General features: G+C 38.0%; 2 protein-coding genes across 2 annotated transcripts; both read right to left on the bottom strand.

The window, feature by feature from the left end:
- Positions 1-3695: 3695 nt before the first annotated feature.
- On the bottom strand, positions 3696-4628 carry LOC126515074 (olfactory receptor 2A14-like). The gene has a single exon (XM_050164424.1). It carries the CDS (start codon positions 4626-4628, stop codon positions 3696-3698), a length of 933 nt encoding a protein of 310 aa, XP_050020381.1.
- A 13876-nt stretch (positions 4629-18504) lies between these two features.
- Positions 18505-19437, bottom strand: LOC126515073 (olfactory receptor 2A12-like). The gene has a single exon (XM_050164423.1). It carries the CDS (start codon positions 19435-19437, stop codon positions 18505-18507), a length of 933 nt encoding a protein of 310 aa, XP_050020380.1.
- Positions 19438-21331: the final 1894 nt, after the last annotated feature.

The raw sequence follows: 21331 nt of genomic DNA, 5'->3' as shown, positions 1-21331 counted from the left end.
CACGCATGATTAAAAAAACAACAACAGATAGACTTAAAACATTGAAAGGAAGATAATTGAGAATCTGAGTGTCATAATAACCCTCACATTTAGACTCCCCTGTCCACACAATTTCCTTACCATAAGAATCCACCTTGTCCGATGGATCGAGATAGAGACAGAGACCCAAATTGGAGCACTGGACTGAGCTCAAGATTCAAATGAGGAGCAAAAGGAGGGCGAACATGAGCAAGGAATTCAGGACCACGAGGGGTGCACCCATCCACTGAGACAGTGGGGCTGATCTATTGGGAGCTCACCAAGGCCAGCAGGACTGGGACTGAATAAGCATGGGATGAAACCGAACTTTCTGAACATGGCGGACAATGAAGGCTGATGAGAAGCCAAGGATAATGGCACTAGGTTTCAATCCTAATACATGAACTGGCTTTGTGGGAGCCTAGCCTGTTTGGATTCTCACCTTCCTGGACCTGGATAGAAGTGGGAGGACCTTGAACTTCCCGCAGGGCAGGGAATATGGACTGCTCTTCATTCTCGAGAGGGAGGGGGAATGGAGTGGGGGGAGGGGGAGAGAGGGAGGGTAATGGGGGGAGGGGACAATGTGTGGGAGGAGGGGAAGGGAAATGGGAATCGGGGAGGAGGAGGAATTTTTTTTTCAACAACTAAAAAATAAAAATAAAAAAAAAAAAGCCATACAAAATAAAGCTTGTTATGCAGTTGTTAACAAACAAACAAAAAAAAGAATCCGCCTTGTCCTGGTTGTTCCTCCTACCTATTTTCACTCAATGTTTTCCTTCATAAAAAATTATTATGACATATGTAGCTGGTGAAAGCCAAGAATTACATAGCCTGTAACCAAGGTTTAAATGAGAGCAACTTACAGAATATGTATTTATTAAGACAATCTTAACCTAAATATATGAAGTGCAGCTGGACAGTGGTAGCAAGTCCCAGCACTCAGGAGGCAGGGGCAGGAAGATCTCTGTGAGTTTGAAGCCAGCCTGGTCTACAAGAGCTAGTTCCAGGACATCCCCAAAGCTTCAGAGAAACCCTGTCTTGAACTCCTCTACCCAAAAATAGATATGAAGGGCTTCTTTCTCATAAAAAATGCTTAAAGTTTAAAAATAAAAGCAGATGAAAAAAGCTAAATCTTGGTAGTTCCATTTTTTTTAGACTCAAATGTCCCAGTTTTATTTTTTATTAAAAATTTAAGCCTCCTCCTGGCCTCCCTTTTCCCTCCCCCTCCCTCTACAGTTCAAAGAGCAGTCAGGGTTCCCTGCACTGTGGGCAGTCCAAGGTCCTCCCCCATTCATCCAGGTCTAGGAAGGTGAGCATCCAAACAGCCTAGGATCCCACAAAGCCAGTTCATGCAGTAGGATCAAAACCCAGTGTCATTGTCCTTGGCTTCTCAGCAGCCCTCATTGTCCACCATATTCAGAGAGTCCGGTTTGATCCCATGCTTTTTCAGTCTCAATCCAGCTGACCTTGGTGAGCTCCCAATAGATCAGTCCCACTGTCTCAGTGGGTGGGTGCCCCCCTCGAGGTCTTGACTTCCTTGCTCATGTTCTCCCTCCTTCTGCTCCTCATTTGGACCTTGGGAGCTCAGTCCATTGCTCCAATGTGGGTCTCTGTCTCTATCTCGATCCATCGCCAGATGAAGGTTCTATGGTGATATGCAAGATATTCATTAGTGTGGCTATAGGATTGGGCCATTTCAGGCTCTCTCTCCTCAGCTGCCCAAGGACCTAGTTGGGGACATCTCTCTGGACCCCTGGGAACTCCTCTAGAGTCAAGGCTCTTGCCAACCCTAAAATGGCTTGGTAGTTCCATTTTTGATCAAACATTCTGTTTTACAGTACTTGCTGCTTTTTGGTTGGATTACCATTCTTCAATTCTTCAGTTGTATTGCCCTTTGAGTTTGAAGTGTCATCAGAGACTCATGTTCTGAGCACTTATTCCCGAGCAGGGAGTACTGTTTTGAGGAGATTGACAGGTTGTAGAAGGTGTCTAGTTGTGAGAAGTTGGTCATAGGGCTTAGGAAGATGATATCTTGACCTCTAGGTCTGTCTTCTCTCTGCTCCTAGGTATGCCATGATGTGAATAACCGACTTCCACTGCACAGTCCCATTTCTGTGAACTGACCTGCATCCATCATGCCCTTCTTGCCATGATGCACTGAACTAGAGGCCAAAGTAAACATTTCCAAGCTGTCAAGAGAAGTTACTGGATAAAGGTAGCTGTTGCCGAGACTGACAGAGTGAATATGATTCCTGGGACATACATGGTGGAAGGAGAGTACAAACATTTACATGCTGTCTTCTGACCTCTATGTATATGCTGTGGCATTCACATAGCACATATATCGATACATACATGCATAATTGCATAAATACATACATACATACACACATGTATACATCCATAAATACGTACGAAAAATAAAAATCAAAACTAACCTTTCCTCCCTTAATTATTTTAATTAGATATTTTGGTCATTTTGACATGAAATAGCTTGTATGACTTTGAAGTTTTTGTGCCCTTGTTTTCAGGTTAAAATTTTTTACTGACGGCATGAGGATCTGCCTGAGTTTCAGAATATATCAGTGAAATCACGGACACTTATGGTCCATTGTCTACTTGCTGATAGTGATCTATGCCTTAGATACTGGTAGAGGAGGAAAGGCCTCAGCCAAGACTGGCTCCATCTTCTTGCTTTAAATTGCTCCTTACATCCTGTTTCCCAACTCACAGTGAGGGCCTCTGACTTTGAATTCCACAGACACGCACTAGGTGTACATCGAGATGACAGGGTCTGTAAGTATCTAGGAACTATTTGACCGTCACCTGTTTTTTAAAGGAAGTTCAGTGGAATACAACCATATGTCACCTGCAAGTACTTTTGTCAGAATTGGATTACTGGGACAGAAAAGCTGGCCCTTCAAGTTGTAAGTTTTTATTTCCTTCTTTTCAAAGAAAAAGTGACTAACAATGAGTCTCAGGAATGTATGCCATGTGTTTATTAGCGCAATCTGACTTGACTATGCTGTATTACAACTGCCAATTTTGACTGTTCTCCAATGATCGATATTGTATGTACCCAAATTCCAGTGATTAATTCTTGTAATTTTAGTGCTTTAACTTCTCACTTCTTATTGACTAATGGTAAGAAATGGAACTTTACATGTTTGTCAGGTATGTGTATTTTTTTTACAACTGACTGTTATCTGCTTTGTTAACTTTACACAGATGTGCTGGTTTTTTACTTTGCTGTTATTGTAAGGAGTTCACTTTAAGTGCCATTCACACTTCCATCTGGACTTATAGGTACTTTTGTTATTAATCAACTAGTTCTACTCTGATAAGCATTGTGCATAGGGATGAGGAGGCTCTTCCAATGTCATATTCTTGATCTCTGAGTGCTTAAGACCTATATTATGGATCCAGTAATTTCTGTCTCCTCAAGACCTTAAGGCCTTAAGAGGTATAGGCCTATTATCCCAAACTACAGAAGCCAAGGACTTAAGACGATATGTAGACATATGGTTTTTCTCAAAGTATTATATCTTTGGTATATGCCTATGAGTCTACAATAGTCTGTTTTTAGGGATCGTTTATAACAGAAAGGGCAAAAGGATGCCAACTACTGTGTCTGACAGAAAACAAAATCATCTCTCCAGGTTGTTCTCTGATATCTCTTATGCTGATCTTTCCTTCCACAGTGCCCTTCTTAGGGCATTCTTGACCTCAGAGTTCCTCAGGCTGTAGATTAGGGGGTTCAGCATTGGGTTGAAAAGGCTGTAAAACAGGGAAAGGATCTTCTGCTGTGTCTCTGGGTTCTGAGACTTGGGAGCCATGTACATAATTATGGCGCTGCCAAAGAAGAGCCCGACCACACAGAGGTGGGAGGAGCAGGTGGAGAAGGCCTTTTTGCGACCCTCCCCTGACTGGATCCTTAGGATGGCCATCAGGATGCGTGCGTAGGAGACCAGCACCAAGCATAACGGCCCCACTAAGATGAACACACAAGCTGCAAAGATGACAATTTGATTGAGTGTTGTGTCAGCACATGCCAGCTTGAGGACAGACAGGATTTCACAGAAGAAGTGATTGATTTCATGAGGTCCACAGAAGGGAAGCCTCAGGATGAGGACTAAATGGACCAGAGCCAGGAGGAAGCTAAATATCCAGGAAGCAGCAGCCAGGATAGTACACACTCTCCAGTTCATGATGACAGTGTAGTGTAGGGGATGACAGATGGCCACAAACCTGTCATAGGACATCACCACCAAAATCAGGCACTCTATGTGAGCAAAAGCCAAATACAAGAATGTCTGCATTATGCATGGAATAAAGGAGATGGTTCTTCTTTTAGACACAAGATTTTCTAGCATCTTGGGGACATTGTTGGAAGCATAAGACATGTCAACAATGGCCAGATGTGAGAGGAAGAAGTACATAGGTGTGTGCAGTCTGTGGTCCAGGCATATTATTCCAAGGATGACCCCATTCCCAAGAAGAGTAAAAAAATAAAAGAGAAAGAAAAGCCCAAAAAGAAAGCACTCTACAGCGAAATCAGCTTGGAATCCAAGTAGAGTAACCTCTGTGATCCATGTCTGGTTGTTTCTCATTCTCCTGTGGCAAAGAGCTTGTTCAGACGCAAAACATCAGAGCTGCGGAATAACCAATGATACAAAGTACTTAATGATTATGATAGAGAAAACATTTTGAAATATAATCTAGAACGGAGTATTGGGTTTTGTCAGATACATTCCAAAATAAACTTTTCTGTAGTTATAAAAACGAGGGAAATGTCCAGCTATATGCTTATGATATTAAGAGAAAAGAGTGAGTGACATGGCTCAGTGGCTAAATCTGAATTCAGTCTCCTGGACCCACATAGCAGACAGAAAGAGCCAACTGTACAAATTGTCTATTGACTTCCACATATGCTCTGGGGTCACATCCACATGTATGTAAACACATGTGCACCACAATCAGTCAATCAATGTGTTTAAAGATAAGTGTGTACATGTCCATATCAGTATATAAAATAAGATGTGATACCACAGAACAATGTGTTTCAGTGTGCCCTACTTAAGAGGATTCACATTCAAATATACACACATATGTTGTGTTGGAGAATTCAGGTTTTCTGGTTCCATTTTAGTTATGAGAGTCTTGACCACTCACATGGTTTGAAGACAGATAGTCTCGACAAAATGGACTAGGTATTTTCCCTTCAATTCCTGGGCTTTCCTTTCTTCTCTGTACAGTTCTGACATGATCAATGGCCTTTGTTCTTCATGTACCTTCCCCTTAAGCCTGCACAGCTGCTCATATGCTTCGTATCCATATCTGAATAACCTCAATGTTGTACTTTCTTAAAAACTTAAGAGTTTCCTTATCAGCAGTATTCTGGGCTTATTTGCACCCATCTCTCACTGTTTGTTACTTTATTTTGAGTTTTGTGTATTTTTTCACCAATATTCAATACACACTTTAGTCGTAATTTAAAGAACACTTTCGGCATGTGCAATGGGCACAAATATATGCCTTAAGTATGTATGGCCATGTACCATATACTGATGTATTTATGTAGTCCCATATAATTATCTCATCTAATGAAGTCACTGCATTTTTGTCTGTGATGTACACTCAGTGGTGCTCACACAATGACAGAATCATCCAGTGTAGATTTCTTAGGCAGTGCCTCTCATTAAGTAACACATTACTGCACAAGTCAACATTTGCCCTTCTGATTCTCTTTAGACAAAACACTCAAAGGAGGAAAGCAGCTTACAATAACAGTAAAATGATAATTTCATTTTAATTATATTTTGTTTGGTTCTTTTCTTTAATAAAATAAAATGGATACAGTGCCTAACTTATGTTCTGGTCATCATCTTTTGTCCTCGGTGTCTTTGCAATTTGGTAAGTCAGACGACCGACAAATCCTTTCACAAGCTCTTCTTCACCACCCATTAGCTTGCCAGTACCTGATGTAATTCAGATTCGTTCTGGGACACTCACAAGGATGCTGAGTTTGAATTAGTGGTTAGTTCACTTTAGAAAGATTTTTCATAGAGGGATTTGGATCTGTCTAGCCAGAATATGGAGGCAGGTGATAAAAGGGATGGGAGAAAATACCACTTACAAAGTCTACTGGGTATGTGCTGTCACATGGCATTTTACCCACAGCACCACCCCAGAGAAATAACCTTAGCTCTATTAAATCATGTCAATATTTTAAACCCAAATGGTGTTTTTTTTTTTTTTTTTACAATTTAAGCTATTTAGAGCCTCAAGCTATTGATTACAAGTTGGATTATACTAATAAAGTAATTTTTCACTTAAGGAAAGAAACAATTTCATTGTATAAAATTATATTGCATACTTGTGACGTAAACAAGAACAATTTATTTTCTTACAATTTGGAATTTTTGTTTCCATTTTTCTTCTTTCTACTATTTTTGAGGTGAATATTCTTATATTTTCAAGTTTTGCCTATACTCATGAGTATTTCCTTAGGATATGTTGGTAACTTTAACTTGCCTCTCTTTCTAACATCTCCTATGGCTGCAATCTCTGTGGAAGATGAAAGCAGTTTCAGTTCTTGCTGATGGTGTGCACCATGTCTCTTTTCCACATGACATTATAGTCAAATCTTTGCTAATTTAAACTACAGATCCAGCTCATTGGTAGTGTGTTTACCTACCAGGTGCAAGCCCCAGGTTCAGTACTTAACACTCTGAGCATCAAACAAGAAAAACAAATAGTCTTTGATAATTTAACAAGTGGATATGTTTGTAGAGTTTACATTTGTGTATCATCAATCACTTAATAGATGTCCTCAAGTACAGATCTGCTCCCACTTTGTATTGGCTCTGAAGGAATAACTGAGCATGGGAAGATATATTCTAAATTGGAGGAGATGAAGAATTACTGTTAGTACAGTTCTGGTCCCTCAGACTTCCATATAGTGATGAAATCTTCAGTACCCACTGGGTGAGATTGCTTTGAGATATACCTGCAGCTCTCCATCTTTATCTGACAATTTATATGATTTATGAAACAAGAAAAGATAACAAGAACATTATCATTAGTTCTTTTTGTCTCCTAAGCATTTCTAGATCATTTTTGCTTATTTTTTAGTTATTTTTTGTCATTTTAATTTGGATAAAATTTTTTGTTAAAGATATGTTTTCCAATAAGCCTCACTAGCAGAACATTTATGTTGATTTCACCTGATTCATCTATCTCTTGATATATTTCCCCCACCAAATTTAAATGGAGTTCAGTCTTGGTTCATTACCACTCTCACATCACCAAGAAAAAAACAAGTTGTCAAGATAATCAAGTGTAAAGAGAGCTAAGAAGAAATCAAGCAGGATGAAGCATAGAAATCTATACTGTATAAAGAGGTCTGTTTTTAAGAACTGGGCTCACTAAGTTGCACAGATTGACTCCAACTCCTGGGTTGAAGTGATTCTTGCTCCTACCTCAGCCTCCTGAGCAGCTGGAACTCAAGTGGATGCTACCAAGGTTGTCTATAGATGGCGGTTTTTAGATGAGATGAGAAAATTTCTACCTCAAATAAGGTATAAGTGGAACTTAAATGAAGGGAAGGTTCAACATTCTGCTCAGAAACATAGGCACACCATGTACTACACTGAGGACAGTAGAGAACAGTGAAGGCAAATTCCCTGGATAGGAAGTACTTGTAGGGTTCCAGAAAGAAAAAGAATTCAGTGTGCCTAGCCCAGGATGGTCAAGAGATTATAGGTATTAATTGTAGCTTATGATTATTTCTTTTAAATGGAATTGACATAAAATGTTCATCAATTGGGTGTAGATTACATATATTTGACTAGAAATACACAGCTATTAAAAGATAAGTAAAACTCAGAAACTGTGTATTTTATTTATGTATTTATTTACGTGTGTGTCTGTATGAGTTAACCTGTTACTCATGTGTGTAGTTGCCCACGGAGGTTAGACTGTGTTGCCTTCCCTGGAACTGAAGTTACAAGCAGTTGTCTGTCACCTAATTTAAGCTCTGATAATCAAACTTGGGTTCTTTGCAAGAGAAATACATATTAACCACAGAACAATCTTTCTGACCCAATTATAAACCTGGAAATGTAGAGAAATATAATTGTCCACACATAGTCGTTATGTGAGTGCCTATGATGTGACATATACTTTAAAATACCAGCACATTTATATTCATACTTTGACCTTATTTCAAACCATAAACAACACTGTAAGCAAAATGTGTATTTGTTTATATTGATTATCTCCACCGAGTAAGGTTGTATAGGGACTTGCCTTTTAAATAAGTTGTTTTCCCTTTTTCCTAATAAACCTGCAATATTATTCTGTAAAATTGAGCATTTCTATTTTGGAAAAATCTAAAGTATACTGTGAAAATAAAGTTTTACATTATTCAAGCTCATTTTAGAAGTAACTCTCACTATAACTAATGAGAGTGTCTCATCTGAGATTTACTGATAGCTTCAAGTAGAGAAAAAGAAGTCTATATTATGGAAATGTTAGCCCTTATGAAGAAAAAATGGACAGGAAATTTTAATTTCTTTAGGATATCAGGAAGACAAATAATTTTCCTCCAAGAAAAATGTGATTAATAACTAGATCTCTGAAATGATAGATAGTTACTAAATAACATCTTTAGCAACACAGGGAGAAAAAGGCTTCATGCATTCATTTCTGTGATCTTCTCTGATAGGAAAACTTTAGCAATGATAGAAAACCTGATCCTGAGTGTGACTGAAGAAGAAGAAATGCAGTTATGCAGGTGTTCATTGTGAGGTTAATAAAAATTAGTTTTCAGTAATAGGATTAATGAGATCACAAATTTGAAGGAAGAATGAAGATGACCGGAATTGGAAGTTCGATGCCATTGCTTTGTTATTTCAAAGGCTTCCACAAGCACATAAGTTTTCTTTAACTTATCTTAAATTTTAATTAAATCACTAACTACTATTTTTTTTAAAATAAAAAGATCATGTTTTTAATTATATAAGAATAGGGCAATTTGACAGTAAAATAGGCAAAAAGATGGAAAATTACTTCATAAAGACACCCAAACTGATAATACATGTGATAAGGAACACAACTTCATCAGTCTTCTGAGAATCCATTAACATCCTAAGATAAAGCTACCTAAGTAGGTAGACTACTTACCTAGAATACCTGAAGTCTTGGGCTCCAGTCCCAACAATATCACATACAATAACAAGATATCACTAAATACTCACTCACCAGAATGGCTGTAATTGCAAAGTAATATAAAAACTGCCATTTTCAAACATTGCTGGTGAGAATAAAAGTTGACAATAACTTAGAAAAACTGTCATCAATAATTTCCAAGTATGTATTTTCCATTGCATAGAAACTAATCCTAGGTATATCTTCAATGGCAATTCTAATAATTGGAACCAAAATACATGCATAAATTATCTGAAACATCATTATTCACAATAACTCCAAACTGGAAACAATCTACATATTTATTACTATTAGGAATTTATGCATATCAGCAACAAAATATACAAAAATATAAATTAAAAATCTCTCTGTCTGCAACAGTATGGTTATCACAAATGTAGTATTAACCAAAAATCCAAAAAACTCAAAAGAATACATTTATCTGATTTCATTTATGTACAGTTCAAAATAAACAAAATTATTTCTGGTAATAGAAGTCAGGACATTCATCATCTTTGGAGAGTGAGGATGATATAGTGATAAAGATGGACACAATTAAGGGTTTTCAGGATGTTAAAAATATTTTATTTCTTGACTTAGATGCAAGCAATATGAGTGTGCTCACTTTGTAATATTTCATCAATTGGCACAATTATGATGTGTATATTTTTCTGTATTTGTATTATATGTTAATAAAAATAAAGGAAAAGAATAGAAATTAATTAAGTGCTGGGTATTTACAGAGGAGTTATACAAAGATGGTTCTCTACAGTGGCTGCCTTATAGACAAAGGCACAAGGCTTTTCTTGGTAATATTCTTGGAAATTAAAATCGCTTCAGAAATTCTCTAGTATAAGGAGATCTTCTCTCTAAGGTAGTTACAGATAAATTACAGATCATTTTTCACAAGATCTAAGAAAGAAGATGAAACCTAAAAGCAAATAAAATATCAAACAATGTACTACAAAAAGCTTTTAGTACCATCTTAGAGGGAATGTGGGAAGCTAGGAAATGGATCACATGGTTAGGACACTAACTTTTATTTTTATCTCCATACTTATATTTTAAAATTATAATTACAAAGATCTTTGAAGGATACACTGAGTGATCAAAATCCAATATTAAAAAAATACAGATTTAAAACTACAAGGGCAATTCTGGCAGGAGGGTAAACAGTTTGGGGAAATGGGGTGGGAAATATTTAAGATAACTAATATTGACTCAAATGATGCATTTCTACAGTCAGTGTCTCAGAACATGAGTCCTGGAGCTGTTAAAGCTAGAGTCCTGGCAGCAGACATTTGCACTGAGAAATTTTAACATTCGCTTAGTACTAATTATGAGCAGGGAGCACTTATAGACTCTAGATCTCACCTCCCTGAGTTCAAGCCTGTCTTTATGAATACTACTTCGTGATTTCTCTGTGTCACTTCCTACCTCAGTTCTCCCACCTAGAAGATGGGATATACAATAAAAATGACCTGATAAAATGAGTCTCTTTGGTAAAAGCAAGGAAAGAGATATTTTGATTGTGAGAGCCATTATGGAACTAGCAAGAAATCTGACACTAGAGAAATTCCCAGGAATACACAAGGATGACACCAGATAAGCCCCTAAGCAATAGAGGAAAGGGTGTCTGAACTAGCCTTGCCCTGTAGTCAGATTGATGAATATCTTAAATATCACCATAGAACCTTCAACTAGTAACTGATGGAAACAGAGGCAAAGAACCACAGCAGAGCACTGGGCTGAGTTCCCAAAGTCCAGTTGAAGAGCAGGGGGAGTGAGAATATGAGCAAAGAGGTCAAGACCATGATGGGGACATTCACTAAAACAGTTTACCTGAGCTAATGGGAGCTCACTAACTCCAGTCAAACAAGGAAGGAACCAGCAAAGGACCAAACTAGACCCTCTTAATGTGGGTGACAGTTGTATGGCTGGGGCAGACTGCGGGGCCACTAGCAGTAGTATCAGGATTTATCTCTACTGCTTATACTGGCTTTTTGGGGACCCATTCTCTTTGGATGGATACCTTGCTCAGCCTAGATATAGTAGGGCCTTAGACTTTCTCCCAAAAGCAATGTGACTTACTCTTTGAGGAGTGGAGGGGGGGGGGGCGGTGAGAGGGGATGAAGGTGGAGGGGATGGAAAGATAGGAGGGAATCGGAACTTGGATTGGTTTGTAAAATGAAAAAATATAGTTTGTTTTCTTTTTTAAAAAATAAAAAAGTAAAATTATAACATGAAAATATGAGTTTCTCTCTCTCAGTTCAAATGAGTTAAATTACAACAATACTATTTAACTAAATGTTTAAATGTGTTGACTATTATTAGAGATTTGATATTGATTGCTAGACAGTAGCTTCTAGAGTCAAAACTCACAAGGAATATATTATGCATCTAATCATTTCTCTGATAAAATGAGGAACATAAAAGAATGGAGCTCCCAACAGGCACTGGATTCTCTGAGGAAGAAGCCACCTATCTCCCTCATATAGTGGTGTGTGTCTTTTGGAGGAGATAGTGTTCTCACAGATACACAGGGAAAGCAGGGAACAGATGTAGGAAAATGAGGTTCAGGACCCATAAAACCCCAAACTTCTAGGATTCCAGTATATCATCTGGGAGGAGAAGATCCTGTACTACACAATTATTGAGGCTCACCAACCAGATCAAAGCCTTGTTTAATATCTTTCTTATACATTTTCCTGTCAAGAGCAGCCATGGGGTATAGGTTAAGGATCTGAGGAGGATACAGGGACCCCGGACACAAAGGAGCAGTCAGTGAATCCTATAGAACTACTTGAGACCCTGGTCATACCCTGGCTAGGACTAGGTACCTCACTATGACCTCAAGCCAAGTATTTTGCTGACCTCTACCTCACTTCTCTTCTCTCACTCATTCTCAGGCAACAAAACCCCAACAAATGAACAAATAAACAAAGAAAAAATCCGAAAACCAAAAACTCCAAAACCCAAACAATGAACAACAAAAAACAAACAAACAAAACAAAACAAAAACAAACAAAAGCCCAAACAAAACAGTAAAAAAATCTAAAACACATTCACTTACAGTGGCATAAGCTGCAATCTTTTCCTCAACTGTAGTCAGAAGCTTAGAAGAAATCCCAAATAGGATAGCCAAAAAGTAAGATAGGGCTTGGGTGAGCTCTTTCTTTCTAAAGGAGCCTCGTCAGCAGAAACCAAGGCTCAGAGCTCTGACTATTGTGATGAACTTGCTTCTGCAAGTGAAGATTTTGCTTATCACTCTTTGAATCCAGATCCTTCAACAGACAAAAATTAATGATCCAGGGAATGGAGCCTTGCGATGCTGATGCAGCCACCACACTCCAGAGAGAAGTGAAGAATATGCCGCCTGGGGACCAATGCCATCATTTCCCATGCCTTTTTGCTTTTTATTCCCCCAGGGCAGGTTATACGTGGTTGCCTGAGATCAGATGGCAACAGGGATTAGTCAGAATCTAGATTCTGGTTCAGAAGAAACAAAGCAAATCTTGCCATGAGTTAATAACTGTTAGTACATATTTTATCAGTGGCTCCCCTTCTGGTGCCACCTGGGGTAATGACTGTCTTATTATGGAGCCTGGTAAGATGCCAGCAGAGAAATAGATTTCTCAAAGGGATATTACAAAATATCTATCCCACACTTCTCAAATCTCAAGCCCACTTTAATTTGATGCTTACATTACCTCACCTGCCTCTTTTTTTTTAATATCTGGATGTGTCTGACATTCAGAACAGCTCTGAATTCATTCCAATCTTGAGATAGAATCTGTGGATAAAAATGAGTCTTGCCCACTATCTTAGTCACTGATATATTGCTGCGAAGATACATCATGACCAAGTCATCTTTTAGAGAAGAGAACTTTTAAATGATACTTGCTTACAGTTTCAGAGGTTTAGTCCATTACCATAATGCCTAAAAGCATGGTGGTCTGCAGTCAGGTGTTGGAGAAGTAGCTGAGAATTTTTTTTTTACATCCTCATCTATAGGCAAATAACAATACTCTGGGCTTGGCAAGAGCTTTTGAACCTCAAAACCCAACCACAGTGACATATTTCCTTCAACAAAGCCACACCTCTCAAGCCTTCTAATCCTTTCAAATAGTACCACTCTCTGATGATGAAGCACTCAGACATATGAGCCTATGGGACAATTTTTATTCTAACCACCTCATCTACCCATTAAGAAGTAAAGTCAAAAGTTTATAAAAAAAATTTCTAGTTCTTAACCCTGACACATATACCCATAATTTCATTCTTAAACTGTGAATGAGGAGCAACTTGAAATGAACATTGTATCTATCATCTTTTGCAGTGCATGGATAAAGTATTTCATGGGAAGACAATGGGTTATTTCTGACTACAGTCAATCAGTGTAACTAATAGTGTGTCTGGTCACCGATCCTGTTGAAATCACTCTCATCTTCTTCCAGGTTTCCTCCATAAAACTCCCACTCTTGGTAACAGGGGCCATTTCCTACTCTTACAGGCATTTGGGACTACTCCTCTTACTGGGTCACCTTGCCCAGCCTTAATACTTGAGGAGGTGCTTAGTCTTTCTGCAACTTGATATGCTATGTTTTGTTGATGCTCATGGGAGACCCGCCCTTTCCTAAACAGAAAGGGTGGAGGAATAGATTGGGTGGAGGGAAAAGAAGGGGAATGGGGTAAAGGACTTGGAAGAAAAGAGGGGGGGAACTGCAGCCGGGATGTAAAATTAATTAATTAATTAATTAATTAATGCATTTAAACAAAGAATACACAAAACTCAAACTACGGTTTTCAATAAAGAAAATACTTCTCCAGTCTTCAAATAAAACAACAGCAATTAAAAAACTCCCACTTTTAACCTTGATAATGCCCTGACTTCAAAATTCCAATCCATGGGCTATAGTGATGTCTCCACAGCTAAGAATACTCGTTGCTCTTCCAGAGGACCTAGGTTCAGTTCCAAGAACCTACATGCTGATACTCAACTTCCTGTAACTCCAGTTACAGAAAATCTGAGATCTTCTTCTGGCCTCTGTGGGCACCAGGCATATACAGAAGGCACAGACATACATTCAAGCAAAACACAATCATGCACAAAATTAAAGTCTTAATTGTTCATCACACTTATAAAGCCATTTTCAATGGCCTCTGCTCTTACTGGACTCTAGCTTGCTAGAATTAAGTTAGTAAGATTCAAGACTGTGCTTAGTGATTTTCTCTAGTGTTTCATGGTACAGCCCTAGCAAGACTGGCACATTTTTGTTTTTTAATTTTCATATTTTTCTTGTTACTTTTTCTGTGGTGGCTGGAAAGAAAATGTGCCCTATAGGCTCATAGGGAGTGGTACTATTAGGAGATGGGGCTTTGTTGGAGTAGGTATAGTTTTGTTGAAGGAAGTACATTGTTGTAGGAGGTCTTTCTGTCTATGTGTTGCTTGTATTGGTTAATGAATAAAGAAACTGCCTTGGCCTGATAGGTAGGTGGAGAGGACTGGACTGAATGCAGAGAGGAAGAAGAGTAGAATCAGAAGACACCATGGATTCGCAGTTGGTGGTAGATGTGCTAAAACTTTGTTGGTAGGTCACAACCTTGTGGTGATATACAGATTAATAAAAATGGGTTAAATTAAGATATAAGAGTTAGCCGATGAGAAGTTAGACCTAATGGGTCAAGTAGTGTTTTAATTAACATAGTTTCTGTGTGATTATTTTGGTTCTGGGCAGCCAGGATGAACAAGCACCCTCCTTTTACAGTACATCACTAAGGCTTTGAGGTTTCAAATGCTCAAGTCATATCTAGTGTGACATTCATATCTTGCTGCCTGTGGATCAAGATGTAGAATTCTCAGAACATTCTCTAGCAGCTTGTCTGACTGCATGCCACCATTCTTCCAGCCACAGATATAACAGACTAAGCCTCTGAACTGTAAGTCAGCCCCAGTTAAACGCTTTCTTTTATAAGTTGCCATGGTCATAGTGTCTCTTTACAGTAACAAAACTCTAAGACACTTTCCTACAATGAATTTTTAAAAATTGACTTATTATCTCTCAGAAAAAATATAGTGTTTTGTGCCTTTATCAAATAAAGTAAATGGAATTAACAAAATTTCAAGTCTTCTTTTGAGGACTATATAATTACCTTGAGCAGCCTACTGTGGACACAAAAGGTGTTATAATATAGTTCTAGTTTTGCACTGGAGAAAAGACTTCAATGATCTAATATGAACTTCATGAACCGTAATACCAACCTACCAGGAAAGATATGCCTTCTCATGCAGAGTGACAGGACTGCCATGAGACAACTACCTCTTCTCTGATTGGATGTGGTCTGATCTGCAGGAGATGCCTTAAGCCTGATACTGAAAACTTGGTCAAAAAACAGTGACTGTCAAGGTCATAGACCTTAAAAGAGAATTTACTACCATATGTTTAGCTATTGTGGCATCCATTTTTATACCTATAGACAAAAAGTTTCCTTTACTCACAATCAGAAAAACTTTCATTTTTACATTAAGCTTTGAATGCAGAAATCCTTGGCTGCTTAAGGTACTAAGAAAAAGAGACATACTGTCTTCTTAAGGCTCAAGGAATACTACAGAAGAAGGATTGTAAAAAGTGTAAGAGCTGGAATATAGGGAGGAGAGAGATGAAATTCTGTGTTCTGGGCATGGTATAGCCATTGCAGTAATGAAGTCACAGCAGCTGTAGTTCCCTGAGCTGAGCCTGGGCAAGATCAGACCTGTCAGGAGCCAGTTATAGATGGGGGAGGGGCTCATGAGGACCTATCTATCCCTGTTGAACTATTGGCTACTGAAAGGTTATAGGGGAAGAGTAGTCAGCATTGTCATATATATCCCCATTGGTATAGTTACCTGCTCATGGTCACAGAGATGACCCTGGTTAAATTTAATGAGTCTCAAAAAGATTAGTAAGAAAAACATAGCAAAGCTTTAACATTACAAAATAGATAAAGTATAAAATTCTGTCAACTTTGTTATTTAAAACTTAAATTGTTATAGCTGTTCTCTTATTTGGTTAGATAATTAATAGTTGAATTCAATGGATCAACAATGGACATTTATAGCTTTCTAGGACATTGAATCCTTGTAAGTTTTAGAGGTTGTCTGGAGGAAAGAACTATGAGTTCAGAGTGACTTCCAAGTGATAGTTGAACCTTTATCCACTCTTAATGACCCTGATTTCCTTTTGTCCTCCCAAGTGATGCACTGTCACATGTACTAAGAGGGACTAGACTAGATTCTAAAACCAGGGGATCACTGAAGTTCATCCTTGTGACCCACTAGATCAGCTATTTGCTTTGTAAACAAGGTTTTATTAGAATTTATGCTCACCCATCCACACACATACTATCTATGAATGCCTCTGCCAGAGGTGGATGATGACAAGTAAAACCATTCTCAAACTCAAGTAAAAAGGCAAAAGATGTATACGATCTAAAGAGAAACCAGAGTATCATCCTCAAACTCAAATATTTTCCTTGTCTACTTATAGAAAACTTGAATTGGTCTAGAGCTGGGCTCCTTAAACTTTTCCCACTGTGATCCTTCATATCAAGAAGTTTTCTGTGACCCCAGATGAATAGGTCTATAGAACAGCTTCAGAAACTAAACATGCACTTAGAAGCAATTACAAAGAAATTTATTTGAAAACAATTTTGAGGGAAACATATAATTTTACCTTTTTTTTTGGAGACAGGGTTTCTCTGTGTAACAGGCTGTCCTGGAATTAGTTTTGTAGACCAGGTTGGCCTCGAACTCACAGAGATCCACCTGCCTCTGCCTCCCGAGTACTGGGTTTAAAGGCATGCGCCACCATTGCCTGATAATTTTATTAAAGTCAGAACTAAAATTGGCAACTAATAATATAAATTCCTTTTTAAAGTAAGGAATTGAATCTTGGGGTATTTGATCCCACAGGGCACAGAACTCTTCAACATTTTCAAAAGTTGAACAGTATTTTGATTTTACATTTGAGCTTAGTGAGAATGTAGCTTTGCATTAATATGAAAAATACTGGCAGATATATGTTTAGAGCCATCCCATTAACAGTTAGAAATTCTTTTCTAATTTCAAGCCAAAATTTGTGTAACTATTTTTTATAAAACACAAGCCAGCAACTCAAATAGCAACATTTAAGCTCCATTAATCTAACATAATAAAATTAAAAGTTATACTAATTTGATACTGAGTGATGAGAGTAGAAAAGTATTTGAAGTCTTTGTTTTCTCTATTTAGATGATAATTTCTGTAAGAACTGAAACTATTGTAAGGTAGAAACGTTGGAGCTCATGATGTACTGTAGTCTGGGATCTGAGAATTCAGGGAGCTTTTACTGGAGTTGTTTGATGTGGTGGCATATGCACACCCTGTGTGTTCAGAACCACAGCTTCAGTGATGCAAAAACCTCCTATTGCTGACAATTTCTTTTTAGCCACACATTCAGTTGAATGTCTCCAGGTGGAGTTGTGACCGGCAGTTTAAGGTCAAAATGTGCTTTTGTGTATTTAATAGGTTAACTCATTTTCAGTATTTATTATCTATTAGTAGGGATCACTTTCCAGCTATTGAAGTTATGTTTCTGATATTTCTCATGACGAATAAACCATTAACATGTGTAAACACTTTGCTGGGTATGAAATGGTTTATCATGGTGATGTAATTCATACTTTTCTTGTTGACTAGTGATGATGAACACCAATCCTTCTGTTATCAACTACCATGTTTATATTGAGAATTCAATTCAACTTTATTGCTCTGCTTTTGTAAGTTAATTTTTTATTATTATTCATCTGAAAGCTTTTAATATACTAGGTAGTATATGATGGTCAGGGTGTTGAAATCTTAGCTCCTCACCGTAGAGGCAGAGGCAAAATGATGACTGGAAGCGTGAGGTCAGCTTGCTCTACATAGCTCCATTCTGTTTCAAAAACGGACAAAAATTGGTATGAAACTTACCATTTGGTCTATAGCCTCATGTTCCATTTCTTGATGATGTATTTATAATTTTAAAGAAGTCTAATATTAAAAAAGTAGGCATTATGCGACACGATTGTATTCTGTGCTTTTCCTGTGGCTGGATTTGTAGTAAGGAATGAAGGCATTCATCTACTTTTCCACTGTCTTTAGTTTTACATGTTCTTGGTTTTAAATGAAAGTACATAATATTCCATTGTAAAGTAACATTATTCTAGCAAGGGCAAAGAAAATGACAGGTACCAAACTTGACGTCCCCAGGATGTTTCTCACACATGCCTCCTCTTCCACAGAATCCTTTGCAGAGCACCCTTGACCTCAGCATTCCTCAGGCTGTAGATCAGGGGGTTCAGCATGGGGTTGAAAAGGCTATAAAACAGAGAAAGGATCTTCTGCTGTGTCTCTGGGCTTTGAGACTTGGGGGCCATGTACATGACGATAGCACTGCCAAAGAAGAGCCCGACCACACAGAGGTGGGAGGAGCAGGTGGAGAAGGCCTTTCTGCGACCCTCCCCTGACTGGATTCTTAGAATGGTCATCAGGATGCGTGTGTAGGAGACCAGCACTAAGCATAAGGGTCCCACTAAGATGAACACACAAGTGGCAAAGATGACGACTTGGTTGAGCGTTGTGTCGGCACAGGCCAGCTTGAGGACAGACAGGATTTCACAGAAGAAATGATTGATTTCATGAGGTCCACAGAAGGGAAGCCTCAGCAGGAGGACTAAATGAACCATATCCAGCAGTAAACTAAAGCCCCAGGAAGCAGCAGCCAGGGCAGTGCACACTCTCCAGCTCATGATGACAGTGTAGTGTAAAGGGTGGCAGATGGCCACAAACCGGTCATAAGACATTGCCACCAAAATCAAGCACTCTGTTGCTGCAAAGGCCAAATATAAGAATGTCTGCATGATACATGGAACAAAGGAGATGGTTTTTTTCTGAGTCACAAGGTTAGCTAGCATCTTGGGGACATTGTTAGAAGCATAGGACATGTCAAGGATGGCAAGGTGTGAGAGGAAGAAATACATGGGGGTGTGCAGCCTTGGGACCACAGATATTATTACAAGAATGATCCCATTTCCCAACAGGGTGAAGGTATAAAAGACTGAAAAAATCCCAAAGAGGAAGCAATCCAAAATGGGATCAACTTGGAATCCCAGCAGGGTAACCTCTGTGATCCATGTCTCATTGCCTCCCATCCTCTTGTGGCAAAAACAAGACTTGTTCAAGATAAAAAGGTAAGAACTGTGAAGCAAAGTTATAACATAGTTAATGACATACAGGGAGCAAATTAAAAAATGTACCACTGAAGAGGGATTTCCCAAGATTTATCTTCTGATACTTTGCAAGACATAATGTAGTTTGACTACAAATATTGATGTGCTGATGAAATAATAGGAAAGCACACACACACACATGTCCTATGTGTAACCAAGTGTTAACCCAATAGGTTCTATTTTAATGTATCTTGTATTAGAAGACACATATACATATATGTACACATGTGCTATTTTGGAGGATTCTTGTGTTCTCACTCCCTTTCCTGACTGTCCTGGTCATTTATATAGCTTGAAGAGTAAGGTGATTAGGGTTCCATTGTTAGGTTGCATTTTTAGGCAGTGTTCCAAGTGATTCTTATTCTTGGTTCTTCATGGGCATGCCCACAAAAACAATCCCCCTCTCTCATGTTTTCTACTCATGAAATTCAGATATGAAATTTTAAAGCAAATTATCATTTTTCTAGTTCTATCAAAATCAGGTATGACCTGTCATTCCAGTAGTTTGCTAGTGCTCCCAGAGAGGACTCTCTGGCAACTGTGGATAGTCTACTGGCTCTAGATTTAATGATTTCCTTTATGTCTTCTGTGCTCGATACTGAGCTTTGTGTATAATTCAAAGAATTCCTTGATAACATGTGTGGACCCAGGCAACTATCTCAAACGTTATTTAACATGAGATTTCAACAATGTTTACAAATAAGAAACTTAAAAAGGAAATGAATTGCCAGTGCTTGCAGTAAATATTATCAATCTTTTATGACTGCATTCTGATTCACCCATTTTCTTGTGCTATATAGTGGTAAGTCTCAGAGCTGAGCTTAATTTCCATTACAACAGAATTTTTTTGTTCATAAGATATTGCTGGAGTCGGTGAGATGGCTCAGTGGCTAATAGCACTTTCCACCAAGCCTGAAGTCTGAGTTCCATGCCCAGGGACCACATGATGGAAGTGGAGAACCCAACTCACGTTTTCATTCTGATCCAAACTTGCACCATTACACATGCGTGCATGTACACACTGTTACATATGTATAGTAAATATATAAATTTAGAGGAAAATGACATTGTAACAGCTTTGACAGTATAAGAATATCATGAGATTCCCTGATTACTTTCTTCCTCTTCAGCTGTTGCCATGTCAACAATTGTGCAGGTTCAAAGCATCCTAAGAAGATCAGAGGGGGATAAAATGGAACTGGTGGTTGATGTTTCTTGAGAGCTCTCTGTGAAAGTTCTGAGGCTTGTTTAGCCATCAGTGTGAAATAAGGGACATGAAAGGGATAGATAGCAAAGATACTTAACAAAGTCATGACTTCTCTTGTCCCTTATTGGCTATTTTCATTAATATGCTAATTTTAATTATAAATTAATTAAAAAATCTAATGATTATACTAAAATTATCTAAATGTTTATAGAAAAATATAGATATACACACTCAGATATGTATATACCCTAGAATGGAAATATAACAGAAATATATAAACATTTTAGCTATCACTTTCACTTAGCAAAGTAAAATTTTCATTTATTAAAATTATATATAATAAAATACACACAGAAAGGAATATTAAATTGTATCTAACAGTTTAAGTGCATGAAGGTGGTACATTTTATTTCAAAACTTACTTGACATTTTCAGAAATTCTTGGTTTATTTTTCTCTCATGTTTATTGCATACGTAGATGTTTCTCCAGTTGATGATTTCCTGAGGGTGTACTCTAAAATGAAATTGCAAGTGCTAAAATATAAGCTTCTCAAAATTTGCAATTTTTGTAGCCTGTTACTTTTCAGAAAACATAAATTTCATAATGTT

Source organism: Alexandromys fortis, unplaced genomic scaffold (genome assembly GCF_014885135.2).
Source record: "Alexandromys fortis isolate MF-2015 unplaced genomic scaffold, M_Fortis_MF-2015_v1.1 scaffold_133, whole genome shotgun sequence".
In the NCBI taxonomy this organism is placed as follows: domain Eukaryota; kingdom Metazoa; phylum Chordata; class Mammalia; order Rodentia; family Cricetidae; genus Alexandromys; species Alexandromys fortis.
The sequence above is the reverse complement of the archived record's forward strand: the minus strand, read 5'-3'. Positions and strand labels throughout refer to the sequence as shown.